The sequence below is a fragment of the Ursus arctos genome, unplaced genomic scaffold (assembly GCF_023065955.2).
Source record: "Ursus arctos isolate Adak ecotype North America unplaced genomic scaffold, UrsArc2.0 scaffold_26, whole genome shotgun sequence".
NCBI lineage: Eukaryota > Metazoa > Chordata > Mammalia > Carnivora > Ursidae > Ursus > Ursus arctos.
In genome coordinates this window covers 8,466,371-8,486,237 of record NW_026622941.1, presented here as the reverse complement: position 1 = coordinate 8,486,237, position 19,867 = coordinate 8,466,371, and the positions used below count along the sequence as shown (strand labels likewise).

Sequence of the window (19,867 nt, the reverse complement as noted above, 5' to 3'; positions counted from 1 at the left end):
TTAACCTGCTTCTCACTTCACTCTTCAGGGGTCGAAAGTTTCTGACTCCACATCCATCAGGAAAGTCTCCACTTGGGTCCGGAGGGGCGAGGAAAGGAGTGGACAAAACACAGATCCAAATGCCCTCATCCTGAAACCAACCACGACCCCAAAACTCCTACAGCGAAGGTGTGGGAAGGATACTCACTCTCCTTAGCATTCTCCTCTTCCTTTTTGTTGATGAGCAAAAATCTAGGACTCTCAGGGCAAAACGGAAGAGCAGCGCTTTGCAGGGCAGCTGGAATGATGGTGAAGCCCAAAAGCAGGGGCCAAAGCTCTTCAGTCCCCATGATGACTTTGAGACCAAAGATCTAGAAACCAAATAAAGACGATAGTTTATAAAGCTCATACTTTATATAAGCCACAAGTCAATTAAAAAAAAAAGTTCAGGGCGCCTGGGTGGCTCCGTCCATTACTCATCTGCCAGTGGCTCAGGTCATGATCCCAGGGTCCTGGGATTGAGTCCCGCACACTGGGCTCTCTGCTCAGTAGGGAGTTTGCTTCTCCCTCCTCCCCTAGCCCTCCTCCCCTGCTTGTGCTCGCATGCTGACGGGCGCGCACTCTCTCTCACAAAAATAAATAAAATCTTTAAAAAAATAATTTTAAAAAATTTCAGAAAAAAATTTCAGAAAATCATCCATTCTTTTACTACAGGAAAAGATAAATTGTTTCTTCTCCTTTCTCTATCCTATCTGCTTCTTTAGCTGTCTGTGGGCTATAGTAATAATACCTGGAACTTACATTTAGGTGAATCTATATGCCAGTTTTCCTAAGAGCTTTATCTATGTTAACTCATTTACTGAGCCAAGAAGCTCACACACAGTAAGTTTGAGTTCTAGAGTACCTGAGCCACCAGGATCCCAATGACGATGCCCAGCTGGTTGAGAGTGCCGAAGGCCCCCCGTAGGGCAGTGGGGGAGACCTCTCCAATGTACATGGGCACAAAACCTGTGCAGAGGCCGCAGAAGAGGCCAATAATCAACCTTCCCACGATCAGCATTTCAACAGACTTGGCTATTTTGCAGAATCCCATAAGGCAGCCACCAACGACAGCCAAGAGGTTGACAATAAGCATTGAATTGCGCCTGAAAGGTTAAAGGAAGAAAGAGAAGTTAGCAGAATCCACCAGGCCAGATCTTTCTTTCCTTATCTCTCCACCCTTCTGCTGGTTCGCATTATCTACTCTGACCGTTTAAGTTTTCCTCTTTCTGTTATCAGAACATTTCTAGCTGGGATAAGATCAATGGTTCTTACACCTCTGTACGTGTGAACTCACCTAGAGGACTCACTGAAGATTCTTTTAATACCCAGCGGTAGCCAGGACTGTATACAGCAAGTACTAAGGCCAGTAGTTCTCAAAGTTGTCCACAAACTAACAGCATCAGCTAGAAGTCTACAAGATACTAAACTTGTCCTGCCCCACCCCAATTTACTAAATCGTTAGGTCTGACTCTGGGATGGAGCCCAGCAATCTGTTCCCAAAAGCCGTCCCATCTGGGTGATAGGATTCTAGCTAAGGTCTGAGAACCACAGCTCCCGGCAATTCTGATACAGCCGGTCCACGTACACCCTCAAGAGAAAGTTCGGGACCAGTGCTGATCTTTTTATGCTTCTTACTGCATTTTGTTATCATATAGTTGCTTAGATGCCACCAACATACTAATGAAGGCAGATTTCAGACAAGTTTTTCTATGCGCAAAAAAGTAGCCAGCTTCAGCTCTCTTGGCTCTCAGCTAGCCTGTGGTGAGGCCATTTACAGTAAGTACTGATAGCCAGTATAAAATAATAAATCACTGCATCTATGTGTTATACGTGGGAGGCAAAGCCACAGAACAACTAGAAGACGACGGAAGAAAGATATTAACACTGAAAAATTACTGCAGATGTCTGGAAGAAACTTCAGGGACTCTGCCCTTGGGTGGCCTGCTGGAATTACCCACTGTGAAATGCTGGTACTTTTAAAAGCTCCCTGGGAGATCCTAAATGTGCAGCCGAAGGAGAGAACCTGCTGTTAAGAGAAAAATTTCATCCCTCATTCTCACTTTCACCTTTCTCTGCATTCCTTTCCTGGTTTCCCTACTTCCTCTATTAGGTTCTTTTGCTAATCAAATGAAGACAGCAACAAAGTCACCGAGTTATTGGACTTGGACGGCCACATTAAAATTTCAGTGACTTTAGTAGACACACGGTGGCCTCAAAAATGCAGACTCAAATAAAGTGGGTTGCTTTAATTTTTTTTAGAAGTTGAATTCCATTTGTGTTTCCAGAACGTTTATTTAGCAAATGAAATGGTTTCTTCACCAGTCATTACTGAAAGTATTCTGCTAAGACATTTTATTAAGTCAGCATAGAAATGAGAAGATTCAATTTTCTTTTGCGGTGGGGGGGGGGGGATGTCAGTTATTTGGCCATTATCCACATTTGCCACGGGCCAAGGATTATAAAATGTTTCCTTCCAATCCTGCTTTGTAAACACCTGCATGAAACCCCAAATTTTTTAAGAAAAGCAAACACCTTCTGACCTCGTAAGTCAAGTAGGTTTCTGGGAAATTCCACAGTGCACTTTATTAGAGAGTACTGAATTAGCTTCAGCTGGACTGCAAAGGCTCACATCTTGATGGGCAGCAGAGCTCCAAGCAGTCCTATTCAGTGCCAGTTGGCCTAAATTTGCCTCGATGGGAATTTGGGATGCTCTCATTCAATGCATCATCACCTCCCCATCCTAATTCTCAATACCTGTTCTCAATGCAACCAGTACAGCCCCCTCCCTCACCCAGTTTCCGGTCAATACCTGCCGAAGCGGTTGACAAAGAGTCCAACGGAGAAGGAGCCAATCATACCGCCAACAGAGAAGATGGCCACAGACAAGGACCAGAGGGAAGTGAGTAACACCTCAGTGGGAGGGTCTTTCAACCTCTCCTCCAAGGTGTAATTGATAAAGTCCTTTATGATCTGCCAATTAAAATGATTGGTGGGCAGACTGTTAGAGTTGAATGAGAAGAGGCGAACATTGGGGGTCTTCCCCTCCCTGAGAAAACAGCATTACAATTACTGATAGAGAATCAGGGAAATGAATGGATGGGGATGGAAGAGAGACAGAACATACTGGAGGTTCACGGTGGCTCTGAAAACAGCTTTGATTTGTCCTGGAAATCCCAGTAGGTAGTAGCCCTGATGCTCAGTGACTACTCCAGTCCTCCCCTAAGACCCTCCCAGGCTCCTTGTAACTAACCCCTGAGGGATAATAAAAAAAATGTATCCCAATAGGGTGAGAGAAAGAATGGATACAGTCCAGTCAGGAGTATGGGGAACAACTGAACTTTTTGCTTTGAATATAATAATTCAGTTAGACTTCCCCACCAATATCACTCTGCCTCTTCAGCCTTCACCAAGCTGTGTATCAAGTCTTTCTGAAATTCTTCATTCTTGAAACCCTACTTAGAGGAATAATTTCCCTATTCCAAATTCTAACTCTGGTCACCTGGCACTCACCATTTCAGGAGCATTGATGACTCCAGTGTTGTAGCCGAACTGGAAAGAGCCTATTGTAGCAATGGAGATGGCAAAGATCAGAGGCGCTGTGACCTGGGGTGGGGGGGAGGGGAGAAAGGAAGAAACAGTCCTTAAAGCTCTCAACTGATAATGGTCTCTTATTAAGGAGATATATTAGGACCACTTGGCCTATGAGTGGTGTGAAAAGAACAAAACCTTAACGAAATTTAGGTAACAAATGGGGGAACATAAAAGAACAGGTTATACTGAAGAACTTCTCCGGAGATAAACAGACCACCACACAAACTTGGAAAAAGTGGCAAGAAAATTCGGGAAGAAAATTTAAGAGGACTGGGTTAATTGGTTTCAAACTATTAAAGAAAAATTGCCCCATATAAAAAGCAAGCACAGAACTGCAGGAAGAGAGCCTTAGGGAGTCCTAAAAATGGATTCTTTTGGAAACATATCAATCTGTGCGGTCTCCTCCTGTACCCAGATCCCACTGAAGCCCAGACTGGTGGTGGTGGTATCTTCACCACTGGGCTGTTCTTATTGCTCTGGATAATGTAATCTACAAAATCTACCCACGGTATCCTGGTCCCATTTGAAATTGTTCCTGTTTACTTCGTTTTGGGCCACTACCCCCACCCAGCAGGGGGAGAGCATAAGCTCACTCCCAACCTAACAGACCGGAGATGTGGTGGGAAGGAGGGAGTCATCTCTCACCTTGCTAGGACTAACTCGAGTGTGTATGTTTATCTTAGATTTCCAGCTCAAGGTAAGCTCAATTTTCATGGCTGAGGACATCATCTGCGGCGTATCCCCTAATCCTTCCTTACCCTAAACTCCCTCCCCCCTTTAGGTCAGACAGAGTGGCCAGCCACAAGTTTCAGTTCTCCAAGTTGACCCTGCACCCCAGACAACCAGGCATTAAGTACCCGAGGTGCCCCCACCCGGACACAGCTCTTTCTGTTTAATCCTTTTCTCATCAGTAATGACCTCCTCCTTTCTGCCTTGCCTCATCATTTACTATCCTTCCGGGCCTTTTCCTCTTCCTCCCTGTTTTTTCATCTCTTATCTTTTCTTTTACCTTGGTGACAATGATTTTCTCCTGGCAAAAATACTGCATATGTAACACACAATAACGCATTAATGTATCATGCACTCATAATCACAACCACAACAAGGACAACTGGGATTCTCTCTCTTTAGTAGGCAAGGACTCCTAGAGGTTATAGAAGAGATGGCTGGACACTGACCCATGCCTTCGAACAAATCCCAGGTCCTTTCTAGGTTCAATGCTTCCAGAGAAATCGTCCTGCTGGCTCAAGAGACCCACACTCGTAATCAACACAGCCAAGCTGCCTCCAACACTCAACCATCTCATCCCCGCATCCTCAGTAACACGTGATTATGTTAAAAAACAAACAAACAAAAAACCACCCTGAGAAACACACACAACTTCTCCAGGTGACTTTCCCTGTGACAGGAAGGTGAATGGACTGGGGTAAGCCCTTTAGACGCTGTGACGTCCAAAGAGAACTGGCGGAACTACCGCATCACAGGATGGAGAAGAAATGAAAAGGCCTGCGGACGGCTAGATGACTGAGAATGAAACAGAGCACAGCAATCTCCGTTAAGGCCGGCCTTTCTGAGTGTACCCCAGATAAGCAAAAATAACTGACAATTGTATTAGTCTTACCTTCTGTGTCCCCATGGCCCTGATTTAATTCTTTTCCAATATTCAACAAAGATCTAGGAGTGGGATCCCAGAGACAGCTCTTCCAGTCAACAAAACCTCCAAAATGTCCTTCTCGGCCGCAGCAAGTTTTCTTCCTGATGCCCAGCACCGATGCACAACTCACCCTCACTCACCGTTAGAGCGCGCCAGGCACGTATTTATAATCTCTGCAAAGGGTGGAGCCAGCAAGGGAGACAAGCCCCCCCAGCCCCACCCCACTCCCGGCTCAAAGGATCCCGTGACCTCTCGGAATTTTGTGACCTCAAACTCTGCCCCCGCCCTAGGCAACGAACTCCGTCGTCCCCCCCCCACCCCGCCCCGCTCTAAAACCACATCCTATACCCTCCCCACTCCGGGTTTTTTCTTTTTTTTTTTAAAGCTTGCCCTCCTTCCCTCTTCTAATAGCCCCGATAGCCTCTTAGTTTCACAGACAAAATGCAACCAGAAAAGCTTCGAGGGAGGGCAAATTCACTTCAATTTTTGCTCTCGCATCTGCTGGGAATTAAGTCAATCTATAAAGAGATGAGACTAAATGTTATTTATATAAGGTAAAGTCGACTGGATGCTACTATCTGAGAGTTACGGTTGTTTGAAGGAGTATAAGCAGAAAGATTCACAATGCTATGAATTTATCAGCTGCTTTTTGATTATAGGCTGGGTCTACAATCTTGAAGGGGAAGGAAGGGCAGTTTGGAGAAGAAAAGCTAGCAAGGGACGAATTGGGCCAGTTTTTGGCTCTCCTTGTCCTCTGATTAGCACAATCTCTCCTGGGAGGAAGAAAACCTGAGTATCTGGGAGCCAGACCAACTCTCCTGGGCTGCAGGAAGGAGAGAATCAACTGCTTATGGGATACAATTAAAACTCCTTAATATGGCATTCACCATTTGACCTATTCTGAATCCTACGCATTCTGCAATGTTTTGCCTCTCGTCTCAGGTTCATCGCACCTAGAGATGGAGCAATGACCAAATTCAGTTAAACAGGTGTTGGCTGCGTGCACACAACGTCCGGTACTCTCCAAGAAGTTGGGGATTCATCAGTATATAGGACAAAACATGTCCTGGCTTTTAAGGAATTTGTAGCATCTCCCTTCTTATTCTGTTAGGAGTTAGTTGGACAGTTAGGTAGTCAGGGTCAGGGTCCCCAACAAGAAAATATGGAGTCAGGACAGCTAGAATACAACAGCACTGACATCCTGTTCTGCCACTTAGACAGGACCGCACTAGCATTCTGCCTTGCAGCCTTTGCAGAAATGACTTCTGCAAAACATCCCAAAGTAAGACAATTAACCAGGAGTGGATAGGGACAAAAGTATTTGTCCCTGTGACGGCCAAGGGATAGTTAAGACATAAGCCCCCAGACATCAGCAAACAAGACCTAAAGCACAGAGACATTAACCTATTAGGTAGACAGATACTTGACCAAAGCCCGGATTGGAACGACTCAGCACACCCCGATTGCTTAATAAAGTTCTGAAAAAGAGCTCATAAAAACCCCTAAACTTAGAAACTCCAGGGGCAACCCACTCAGGCCCCCCTCCCTCTCCAGCATCTTTATACTCTCGCTCAATAAACTTTGCTTTGCTGTGCACTAGTCTTCCTGGTCTTCCAAGCGGCTTGACCAAGGACCGCAGGCACTAAGGGGACAAAAGTCCTTCCACGTACGAAATAAAAAAGGGACAAGCCCAGCTGATTCTTACACAACTGGAGAGAATGATCAATAGCCTATTAATTACGGACTGTGAATTTCTTGAAAGAAGTGTGAGATAAGTATTTAATTACTCAGCCATACAAGAAAATTGAGCAAGATGAGTAGGAAAAACAGATAAGAAAAATGTGAACAGAGGAAGATGAAGGATAACGAAAGGAGAGAGAGAGGAGGCCCCAGGGTGAGAGTAAACGAAGAAAACAATTTAGTTCTGATTAAAGATTTGGGTAAGTGAGAGATAGTATCAAGGCTTTGCAGGCAGGGGAGGGAGGGTAGGGAATATCAATGGTCAATTTCCTAATACCCATTAATTTGTAGCCTAGCAACTCCTTCACTGTGGGGGAAGAGGGTTAGCAATAACAGAGCACAGTAATTGGACCCAATTTTCCTAGTTGGTAAACTGGTGGAAGTGCATCTTTCTTTTGGGTTTTGGTTGACCGCCTAGAATTCTAACTGAGCTACTGGACCTGAAATAAACCATATTCCGTTATCTCTCTTTTTTTTTAAATGAGGATATTTTCTAAATCTGATTGTTAGCTGAGAGAACCAAGTATGAGTGAAATGTGACATCCAAGAAAACCTTCCCTGAGGTCACACCTCCCCTCCCCCACCTCATTCCTGTCCTTCCAGGAAACACTGAGCCTAGAGGCCCCTTTAGTTACCACAGCAACTGAATTTAGCAGCCAAAGGACAAAGAATATCCTGTATGGCAGGGAGGTCCAATAGAAACATAATCCAAGCTATTTATGTCATATAAAATTTGCCGGTAGCCACACTAAAAATTTTAAAAGAAACAGGAGCGATTAATTTAAATAATTATTTTATTTGGCCCACTATAGCCCAAAGAATATCATTTCAGTATGACATCAATATAACAATTATTACTAAGGTAGTTTACCTTTTCTCCCCCCTACTGAATCTTTGAAATTAAGAGTCTATTTCACACTTATAACACATCTCCATTTTAGACTCTAAGTTTTCTACAGTTAAATATGGCGTCTATCAAAACAACAAAGTTGTGTTTGGTGGGAAAATATTTTAAACTGCTCCGATTTTTAAATTAATAAAAATCAACAATTCAGTTTCTCAGTTGTACTAGCCACATGTAAGTCTCAACACCACGTGAGGCTTGTGGCTGGACCTTGCAGCTTAGAGTAAGAAGACCATGATGCTCTGTTTTCCTCCGGTCTTTTCTACATTATTTCATATCTTTGCTTTTATTTATTAGTTGTCTCACAGTGTCATTCTTGGCTCTAAATCACTTTTCCTTCCTCCCTCTTCCTAGGCTTAGTATAATTAATGTTTAATGTTTTGCAAGAGCAAATTGCACGAGTAAAAGTACAAAGTAGGTCTGTACTTACCCCCTTCATTTACTCAGCGCAGGCTCCAATGTAATTCCAGAAAACAGTATTTGCCCCAGTAATTATTTGCCCAATGGTTAATGAAAGAAGAAATGTAATTGTGAAGGGGCAGAATTTACGTGTCCCAAATTAATTTGTGTAAAACAGCTATGGAGAAAGACAACACTGAAGGTTATGTTTTAGACGTGAGTTCTGTAGAGTATCTTCTTCTTGGTGAAAAAGGAGGGAGGGTGAAAGTGAGACAGATCTGAAATATGTTTTGTCTGGCTAACTCGGTCTGAGAAAATTACCTTAAAAAAGTTAATAGGGACAGAGAGCATTTTACTTCTAGCAATATATGTACTTTTAAAGGTTACAACTGGAATTCAACTAAATCTCAAGAATCTAAACGCGTGTGCTGAACGTATTGAGATAAATGCTTCTTGAGTAAGAGAGATCTAATAAACTGCTGACCAGAAACCAGTCAGTGCTGGGCTGATCCCCAGAGTAAGAGACGCCCAAGTTAAGCAATCCTCACCCTGGGCAATAGATAACAGTTGCTCAATACAACTGTGTGTTGATGTTTTGGGGAGATCGGTTGGTTGATTGGGGTCTTTGATGCACTTTGAGAGTAGGTCCCACAGAAACCCAGCTCCAGTCAGTCCGGAGATACAGCTCTGGTGATTGATCTGGTGATTACACTAGGATAAGGCCAGTAAGGTAAATGTCCTAAAACATGTATCCTGTATCATTTGATTCCTTTGAGGTGTTCTTCCATCCTTACTTATAGAAAACAAAAGAAGAAACGTGGTGGATCCATTTAAAAATGGACTAGATTGGGAAGAAATGTTATGAAATTCCCACGTAATAGTTTAATGTAGGTCTGCTAAGAAGAAAAGTAATCAATGAAGAATGGTCAGAAATCTCTTAGGTCCAAACACAGCTAGCTTCTTGCTGCTCTGTAGGAGGATGTTTGCTATTGTTATAACTGAGTAGGGAAACAAACAAACCAAAAAATCCTGAAATCAAGGAATACAGGACTTTAAACACGAGAGTTAAAGACAGAGAAAAGTGCCTCTTTCATAGAACAGTATCATGGCATTTCAAAGTACACAAAAAGAGCTAATGCCTACTCTAAAGATGGCCTGATTGAATTCTACTCTTTGATTGCATTGTAATTTTTCTCATAAAGAACAACTTTTGTTGCATGTTATTTACTAATTTTCCTCTACTAGGTTAGGTGTAGTCAAAATTCACTTTGACTGCGAAAACACCAGGGTAAAGAAAGAAAAAATTTGAGAAATGTTGATTCTCCTGTTTAAACTGGGTTTCAACCATTCATCACTCCAGTTGATCTTTAAGCATGGAATCCCAGCTCTAAGACCATTATCACTTTCTAAGGGGATCTCCCCTCCTCCAATGTCCTTCAAAAATCAACCTATCATGTACCAGTGCTATAGACGAATTACACTAAATCAAAACCGTTATCATATCTTCAATGATGATTGAACACAGTCTAGACCAGTGCTGTCCGACAGAAACATAATGTAAGCCACAGAAGAAATTTAAAAATTTCCAGTAGTCACATTTAAAAAGAGTGAAAAGGAATGAGTTCATTTCAATGTTACATTTTATTTAACCTAATATATACCAAATATTGTGATTTCAATCTATAAATAATATAAAAGTTATTAATGAGATATTTCTCTCTCTCTCTCTCTCTTCTTTTTTTGGTACTAGATCTTAAAAATCCAATCTGTATTTTATACTTACAGCACATCTTAATTGGGACACTAAATTTTCAACAATTAAGATGAAATGTAGTCTGGCTAAAATAATGAAGTTGTGTTTAACAAAAACACTTTACAGTACTTCTAATATTTTACACGGCCTCACTTGTTTTAATTGCTTCTGTCATTTTCTTTCCTTCTCCCTCCCTCCCTCCCTTCCTTCCTTTTCTTTCTTTCTTTCCTTTCCTCCTTCCCCGCTTCTTTCCTTCCTTCCTTCCTTCCTTCCTTCCTTCCTTCCTTCCTTCCTCTCTCCCTCTCTCTTCCTTCCTTCCTTCCTTTCATTCTTTTGTTCTCTCTTTCTTCGTTTTTATGTAATCTCAATGTCCAACATGGGACTCCAATTTCCAAGATCAAGAATTGCATGCCCTAGTGATTAAGTCAGCCAGGTGCCCCAACACTGCTTCAATTTTTAAATACAAGCTAAATGAATTAAAATGGGATGAAATCAATAATTAAACTCCTCAGTCACACTAGTCACATTTTAGGTAAATCTCTCCTTTGCCCAAGCCAAACTGAACCAATTGTCAGTGTTCAAACGCAGTGCTCGAGCAGCCCTATGTACCTCTTCACCTGTACCCTTTACTATATCATTTATAATAAACTCATAAATGTGAGTAAATGTCTCTTTGAGTTCTATCAGCTGCTCCAGCAAATTAATCAAACCCCAGGAGCGAGTTGTTGGAACCTCTAATCTCCAGCAGTTGATAACCTGGGCTTGCCACTGGCATCTCAAGTGGAGGGAGAGGCAGGCAGTCTTACCGGGCTGGGCGCTATCTCAGAGTAGATAGAATTGAGTTGAATTGGGAAGGTATTCCGTTATCATCAGCTGAGAATTGAGGAATTGCTTGGTGGTGTGAAAAAACACACATTGAAGGCTGCCATAACAATACACCACAGACTGGATGGCTTAAACAACAGGAATTCATTTTCTTAACAATTCTGGAGTCTGGGCATCCCAAGGTCAAGGTGTTGGCAGGTTTGGTTTCTCCTAAGGATTTTCTCCTTGACTTGTAGATGGTCTTCTCTGTGTGCATGCATCCCCGCTGTCTTTTGAATGTTTACGTTTCCTGTTCTTATAAGGACCTCAATAGGATTGAATCAGGGCCCACCTAAAGGCCTCATTTTAACTTAATCACTTCTTTAAAGGCCCGGTTCTCCTAATACAATCACATTCGGAGGAATTGGGTGGGGATTATGCCTTCCATACGAATTTTGGGGGAACACAAGTCAGCCCATAATACCATGTTATTAAAGACTCACTCAATCTTGAATATCCTTCCCAACTGACTAACTCCTAGTCATACATACAATAACCAGTATCTCTTCCCCTTTGTGAAACATTCCCAGACAAACCTAAGAAGCTATGGTTTACTTTGGGCCACAATCTATTCCAAACATACCTATATTATAGTACTTACTAAATCCCATAGTAATTATTCGTAAACATATTTGCTTACTTTCCAAAATATTGAGTACGCTGAAGGCAAACAGTTTCTTGTATCCACAGTGCCCAACAAATAGGTGAACAAAAAATGTTTGTTAAATTAGCTGAAAAAAACATGTCCAAAGCATATCCTCAGGGCCACTGAATATCTAAACAATCTATAACCTAATTAGTAATTTTTAAAAATTTTCTTGTTTTTTTAAAGTAATCTCTACATCCACCATGGGGCTCAAACTGACAACCCTGAGATCAAGAATTGCATGTTCTAACTGAGGGCTACAGAGGGGAGGGGGGTGGGGGAATGGGATAGACCGGTGATGGGTAGTAAGGAGGGCACATATTGCATGGTGCACTGGGTGTTATACACAACTAATGAATCATCGACCCTTACATCGGAAACCGGGGATATACTGTATGGTGACTAACATAATATAATAAAAAATCATTATTAATAAAAAAAAAAAAAAAAAAAAGAATTGCATGTTCTGGGGCGCCTGGGTGGCGCAGTCCTTAAGCGTCTGCCTTCGGCTCAGGGCATGATCTCGGCGTTCTGGGATCCGCCCCACATCAGGCTCCTCTGCTGGGAGCCTGCTTCTTCCTCTCCCACTCCCCCTGCTTGTCTCTCTCTCACTGGCTGTCTCTCTCACTGGCTGTCTCTGTGTCAAATAAATAAATAAAAGCTTTAAAAAAAAAAAAAAAGAATTGCATGTTCTACCGACTGAGTCAGCCAGGCGCCTTCCTAATTAGTAAATTTTATAACATGATTATAGAAATGATTTGTTAATAAAGGTAGTGATTCATAGATGTCTGAAAAAAGGTCCCTTAGAAAATAAACTTCTTTTAGGGATATACATGGATGCAACTTGATAACTTGATGAAGGTGATACAGTTTCCTTTATTTCCCAAGAATCATTCCTTAATGTATTCGAAGATTACAAGTATACTAGCATTCGTGAAGCTTTCTTTTTCATTTGTAAACCATAAAACCAATTTAAAGAAATGTACCATCAGTCTTGTGTTTGTTTTATTGGCACTACCCATCTCTGAAGCTCTGTCTAATCAGTCAGCTAAGCCCTCTGTATGACAATAAAACAAAGCAAAACAAAAAAACTTCTAGTAATAGTCTAGGCTATTATCAGTTAATTTGTAAGCACATACTGTTGAAGACTTGTTATCCGTACTCTTTAATGCTACAAGCTATACTCCTAATCTAAATAGGTATCTTGAAATGGTCAATATCTTACCTGTTAGAACATCTAATTTTATGTTTAGGTCTGTTGCCAGTTTCAAAGTGGATACTTTCTAAATGTACTTAGCATAGACGAATCTATTATCGTGCCATATTATTGTGTATATTACTTAAGAAATGCTTTGCTATTACTAGTTTACAAATTTATTCCCCCAAACACACAGTGAGCTTCCTGAAAACAGTGTCCACACCTTATTTGCCTAAATATTCTGAATATCTGATACACTGTAAGTTATAAATAAATGTTTGTTGAGAAAACTGAAGAAATGAATGGTGATCAAAGAGTAATTTCTCAGGATTCAAATAGAACTGAACATAGTCTTCTTTTCTTTAAAGACATTATTTTTAAGTAATCTCTACATCGAACATGGGGCTCAAACTCACAACCTGGAGATGAAGAGTCACATGCTCTACTGACTGAGCCAGCCAGGTGCCCCTGAACGTAATTTTAATTGTATTTATATCCTGGCTGTCTCTAAAAAGAATTTTTTTATGGGGGGTGGGGTCCCGTGGGAGAGGGAGAGAGAGAATCTGAAGCAGGCTTTCTGCCCAGTGTGGAGCTCGATGCTCAGAATCCTGAGATCGTGACCTGAGCTGAAATCAAGAGTCTGACCCTTAACCTACTGAGCCACCCAGGCACCACTCTAAAATGAATGTGTTAGTAAACAAAAGAATAGTGACCTGTATTCCATTCCTTTCCTTTTTTTTTTTTAAGTAGGCTGCCCAATGGAGCCCAATGTGGGGCTTGAACTCACAACCCTGAGGTAAGACCTGAGCTGATATCAAAAGTCAGAGCTAATATCAAAAGTCAGAGTTAATATCAAGAGCTTAATTGACTGAGCCACTCATGTGCCCCACTGGTCTGTATTTCTTTTTTTTTTTTTTCTCCTTCTTTTAAAATTTTTAAAAAATTTATTCATCTATCCTAGAGGGAGAGAGAGAGAGTGCACGAGCATGGGAAGGGGGAAGGGGGAGGGGGAAGAGGGCAGGGAGAGGGACAAGCAGACTCCACACTGAGTGTGGAGCCCAACAGGGGGCTCAACCTCAGGACTCTGAGATCACTACCCAAGCGGAAACCAAGAGTCAGATGCTCAACTGACCGAGCCACCCAGGTGCCCCAGTGGTCTGTATTTCTTAAACAGAAATACTCGTTTGATGGTTAAAATTTGATACTGTCCACCATAGGATGACTAATTCCCTCTTAACTCACTCTGTAAGTACAATATTACCCTAATATCAAAACCAGACAAAGATATTACAAGACAACTATAGACCAAAATCTCTCATGCACATTGATACAAAAGTCCTTAAGAACATATTAGCAAATATAATACAACAATGAATAAAAAGAATTATTATACATCATGACCAATTGGGATTTACTGCAGATATGTAAGGCCTGTTCAATATTTGAAAATCAATTCATGTAATCCATCATATTAGCAGGTTAAAAAGAAAACTCATATAGTCGTGTTAATAAACGCAGAAAAGTTGACTAAATCCAACACTTTTTCATGATTAAAAACTCTCAGTAAACTAGGAACATAGGGAAACTTCCTTGACAAAGAAAAAAATCTACAACTAAAAACATTGAAATGGTGAAAAATAAAAAGTTTTCCCACTAAGATCAGGCACAAGGAAGAGGGCACCTGGGTGGTTCAGTTGGTTAAGTGTCTGCCTTCGGCACGGGTCATAATCCCAGTGTCCTGGGATCGAGTCCCATAGCCCATATGAGCAGGGAGCCTGCTTCTCTCTCTCCCTCTGCCTGCTGCTTCCCCTGATTGTGCTCTATGTCAAATAAATAAATTGTCTTTTTAAAAAAAGGAACAAGGTAGAAATGTTCCCTCTCACTACTCCTTTTCAACATTAGCTAGAAATACTAGCTTATGTAATAAGACAAGAAAAGGAAATAAAAGGCATACAGATTAGGAAAGAAGAAATAAAACTGTTTGAACATGACAGGATTGTCTATAAGAATAAAATCCAAAAGAATTGACAAAAAATTCCTATAACTAATAAATTATTATAACAAGGTTGTAAGATACAAGGTTAATATATAAAAGTCAATCACAGTTCTATAGACCAGCAGAAAAAAAACAACATTGAACTTGAAATTAAAAACACAATACCACTTATATTGGCATCCAAAAAGGGAAATGTTTAGATATAAATCTAACAAAATATGTACAAGAGCTACATGAGGAAAACTACAAAATTCTGATGAATGAAATCAGAAGAACTAAATAAATGGAGAGGTAGTCCATGTTTACGGATAGGAAGACTCAATATTGTTGTTAGTGTTCCCAACTTGAACTATAGATTCAAAGCAATCCCAATCAATGTTCCAGTAAGTTACTTTGTGGATATCAAAAAACTGATTTTAAAGTTTATATGAAGTAGCATAAGACCCAGAATAGCCAACGTAATATTGAAGGAGAACAACATAGTTGTAGAACTGATATTACCTACCTGACTTTGAGACTTACTATAAAGTCTCAGTAATTAAGACATTGTGATATTGGTGAAAACAATAAACAAATAGATCAATGGAACAGAATAGAAAGCCTAGAAAGACCTACATGAATACAGCTGTTTTTTTTGTTTTTGTTTTTGTTTTTGTTTTTTTTACAAAGAAACAAAGGCAACACAGTGGAGCAGGTAGTCTCCTTCTCAACAAATGGTGCTGGAACAACAAGATGTCTGCATGCAGGAAAACAAAAAACAAAACAAAACAGAAAAGAAGAAAAGAAAAGAGAAAGAATACAGTAACAGATCTTACACCTTTCACAAAAATTAACTCGAAATGGATCACAGATCTAAATGTAAGACACAAAGCTAATAAATTTCCTAAAAGATAACATCGAAGAAAAACTAGATGACCTTGGGTATGGCAGTGACTTTTTCGATAGAACACCAAAGGCACCATCCATGAAAACAATATATGGTAAGTTTATTAAAATTAAAACTTCTGCTCTGCAAAAGACACTTTCAAGAGAATAAGAGGACAAGCCACAGACTGGAAGAAAATAATTTGCAAAAGGACATATCTGATAAAGGACCATTATCCAAAATACACAAAGAACAGTTAAAATTCAATAACAAAAAACCAACCTGATTAAAAAGTAGGCCAAGGACCACAGAAGAACACTGTCCCAAACAAGATATACAGATGGCAAATAAGCATACGAAAAGGTGCTCCACATCATATGTCATAAGAGACATGTGAGTTAAAATAACAATGAGGGACACCTGGGTGGCTCAGTCAGTTAAGCGTCTGCCTTCAGCTCAGGTCATGATCCCAGGGTCCTGGAATTGAGCCCCAAATCGGGCTCCCTGCTCAGCTGGGAGTCTGCTTCTCCCTCTCCCTCTGCCCCTCACCCCACTTGTGCTCTCTCTCAGAATCTTTTTTTTTCTTTTTTAAAGATTTTATTTATTTATTTATTTATTTATTTATTTATTTATTTATTTGACAGACACACAGAGAGAGAGGGAACACAAGCAGGGGGAGTGGGAGAGGGAGAAGCAGGCTCCCAGCAGGGACCCTGATATGGGGCTCGATTCCAGGACCCTGGGATCACGCCCTGAGCCACCCAGGCACCCCTCTCTCTGAGAATCTTAACAAACAAACAAACAAACAAAAAACAAGATACCAGTTCACACCTATTAGAATGGCCAAAATCTGGAACACTGACAATACCAAATGATGTTTTGTTTTTTTTTTAAAGATTTTATTTATTTATTTGACAGAGAGAGAGACAGGCAGCCAGCAAGAGAGGGAACACAAGCAGGGGGAGTGGGAGAGGAAGAAGCAGGCTCCCAGCAGAGGAGCCCGATGCGGGGCTCAGTCCCAGAATGCCAGGATCAGGCCCTGGGCAGAAGGCAGACGCTTAACGACTGAGCCACCCAGGCGCCCCGACAAAACCAAATGTTGATGAGGATGTGGTGCAACAAGAAATCTCATACGTTGCTAAGTGGGATTGCAAAATGGTACAGCTACTTAGGAAGGCAGTTTGGTGGTTTTCTTACAAAACTAAACAAACACCTACCATACAATCCAGCAATCCTGCTCTTTGGTATTTAATTAAAGGAGTTGAAAATTTATGTCCACACAAAAACTTGCATACAGATGTTTACATGTTTATTCATAATTGCCAAAACTTGGAAGTAACCAAGAATACTTGAATAAGGGAATGTATAAATGAACCGTGGTACAAACAATGGAATATTATTCCGTGCTAAAAAGAAATGAGCTACTGAGCTACGAAAAGACATGGAGGACTCTTACATGCATATTATGAAGTGACAGAAGCCAATCTGAAAAGACTACATACTGTATGGTTCCAACTATGTGACATTCTGCAAAAGGCAAAACTATGGAGAAAGTACAAAGATCACTGGTTGCCAGGGACTTGGGGTGGGGGAGCGAGGAGAGATACACAGGTAGAGCACACAGGATTATTAGGGCAATGAAACTATTCCATATGATGCTAAATGATGGGGATACATGTCCTTATGACATGTGTCCAAATTCACAGAATGTACAAAGCCAAGAATGAATCCTAATGCAAAAGTATGGACTTTGGGTGATTATGATGTGTCAATGTACCTTCATCAATTGTAATAAGTGTGCCCCTCTGGTGAGAGATGTTTATAATGGAGAATGCTATGCAGGTGTGGGGGCAACAGGTATATGGAAAATCTCTGTACCTTCCTCTTAATTTTGCTGTGAACCAAAACTGTTCTAAAAAAAATAAAATCTAAAAAAAAAAAAGAAAAAGGAAAGATGTCCAATTTCCTATACAATCTTATCCAATCTTAAAAGTAGAGGCTGTGCTTATTTCATTTCTGTGTCTCTTCCTCCAACATCATTTCCATCACCTTCTCAATACTTGGTACAGTAGACATTTGATAAGTATTTGGGGGGAATTAAATAGTTTCATTTTGGAGGCAGACGGTTCTCTATGGGAGAGAATATATTGACCGGACGTAAACTCTTCACTCTTACTGGAGACCAGAATGCCAATTAAAATTTTATAATCTGGGGCACCTGGGTGGCGCAGTCGTTAAGTGTCTGCCTTCGGCTCAGGGCGTGATCCCGGTGTTTCGGGATCGAGTCCCACGTTGGGCTCCTCCACTGGGAGGCTGCTTCTTCCTCTCCCACTCCCCTGCTGTGTTCCCTCTCTCTCTGGCTATCTCTCTGTTACATAAATAAACAAAATCTTAAAAAAATTTTTTTTAATAATCTCTTTTCAGTTTCACTAGCACAACTTGCCTTTAAGCCCTGCCTAATCAGTCAGCTAGGCTTGTTCCTTGTTACCTCTGTAATGAAATCAAATGATTAATTTCTTTTTTTTCAAGATTAAAAAAATTTTTTTTAATTTATTTACTTTAGAGAGAGCACACGGTGGGGGTGGGCGGAGGGAGAGAGAGTCTTAATCAGCCTGCATGCTGAGCATGGAGCCTGACTCGGGGCTCGATCTCACCACCCTGAGATCATGACATGAAGTGAAACCAAGAGGCAGAGGCTCAACGGACCGGCCACCCAAGGCCACTCAGGCGCCCCTCAAATGATTAATTTCTGTTGAACAATTAATCGGTTTGTAAGAATGTCCCATGAAAAGAACAGTGAATGGCGTACCTCTAAACTTCTTTGAATATGTGCTTTTATTTGGTACTCATTTCCTTACAAACGTCACTTCATGCTTTTAAGTCTGCTTGCCAATACCAAATAATTATTTTTTTGAATCAAGTATTTTTTAATACTTGGCAGAGATTAAATTGATTTTGCCGTGCCCAAACATCATGTATATGATACTTATTGTTAATAATCAATAATAATATTGACTTAATATGCTCAAAACATTATCTAGATAGATAAGTAGGTCACTATAGTTGACAAAGGAAGATCTGAAGAAAAAGGAAGAACCAGGCTACTAAGAAAAGGAAGTATCTATGTCACAATTCAAACTAAAAAATACCACTACCTTATACAATAGCTGCCCACAAGTAGCCCCATACTCTCCCCTCCCCCCATGCCAACCTAATTCTGAAAGATAAGCAACACAGAAAAAAATATCTGGGTTTATATTTATAGACAGTTTCTAGTGTTTACTTAACTGGTCTTTCAGGATTAGAGAAGCAAGTGACACTCTTTCCTTGCAGAGCATCTAGTGCTTCCCTGAAATGATCATCTCCCACTAAAGCTGAAGCTCCCTTTCCCACACCTCCCCTTACTGATTACAGCTGCCTTGGGTGGGGCACACATACCATCCTTACTCATCATATATGCTTCTTAACACCCAGCAGAGGTTGGCCGTTATTACATTATCTACTTCCTCTTATTATCAACACCAGGAAGAACAGGTAGGAGAGAGAGAATTACAGTTTAGTGTAATTGACTAACCAGAGGATGGGAAGTCAAAAGAACAGAATCTGAGTCCCAGCTCTGGAACATGAACTAGAATTTAGGCATATGAACAGGTCACTTAACTTTCCTATGTCTCAACTTCAGGATTTTAGTTGGCGGCCGTAATATGCAGTTCATGGAATTATTGGGAGAAATGAGAAAAAAAAAAAGAAAAAAGAAAAAAACTGATAAACTCTAAAGGCCTGGCAATTATATACATTTGTTCATTTAGCCAGTCAATTTGTTACCCACTATACGCTAAGTAATACAAATATCACTGAAACAAGTGATGCTCATAGTCCATTCCCTAACCTTAAATTTTAATATGGAAGGCATATGTGATGGTTATTTTTTTTAAAGATTTTGGTTTTAAGTAATCTCTATACCCAACATGGGGCTCAAACTCACAACCCTGAGATCAAGAGTTGCATGGTCTACTGAATGAGCCAGCCAGGTCCCTCTGTGATGGTTAATTTTATATGTCAACTTGGCTGGGCCACAGTGCCTAGATAGTTGGTCAGATATTATTCTAGATGTTTCTGTGGGGGTGTGTTCAAGTGAGATTTACATTTAAATTGAGGGAATTTGAATAAAGCAGATTGCCCTCCATAATGTTGGTGGACCGTGTTCAATCAGTTGAAGGCCTGAATAGAACTAAC

General features: G+C 40.8%; 1 protein-coding gene across 2 annotated transcripts in view; it reads right to left on the bottom strand.

Moving 5' to 3' along the window:
• SLC2A3 (solute carrier family 2 member 3) overlaps positions 1–19,867 on the bottom strand; it is an 88,539-nt gene that overhangs the window by 8,304 nt on the left and 60,368 nt on the right. Inside the window, exons 1-5 of one of the 2 annotated variants that reach the window (XM_026502513.4) lie at positions 5,234–5,547; positions 3,532–3,624; positions 2,831–2,991; positions 884–1,124; positions 188–350 (exon numbers count right to left, since the gene is read on the bottom strand). In XM_026502513.4, coding sequence (XP_026358298.1) covers positions 188–350; positions 884–1,124; positions 2,831–2,991; positions 3,532–3,624; positions 5,234–5,248 — 673 coding nt within the window. In that variant the 5' untranslated portion in view covers positions 5,249–5,547. Of the gene's footprint in view, positions 1–187; positions 351–883; positions 1,125–2,830; positions 2,992–3,531; positions 3,625–5,233; positions 5,548–19,867 lie in introns of those variants that run through there. The other variant, XM_044385247.3, reaches the window with a different exon arrangement.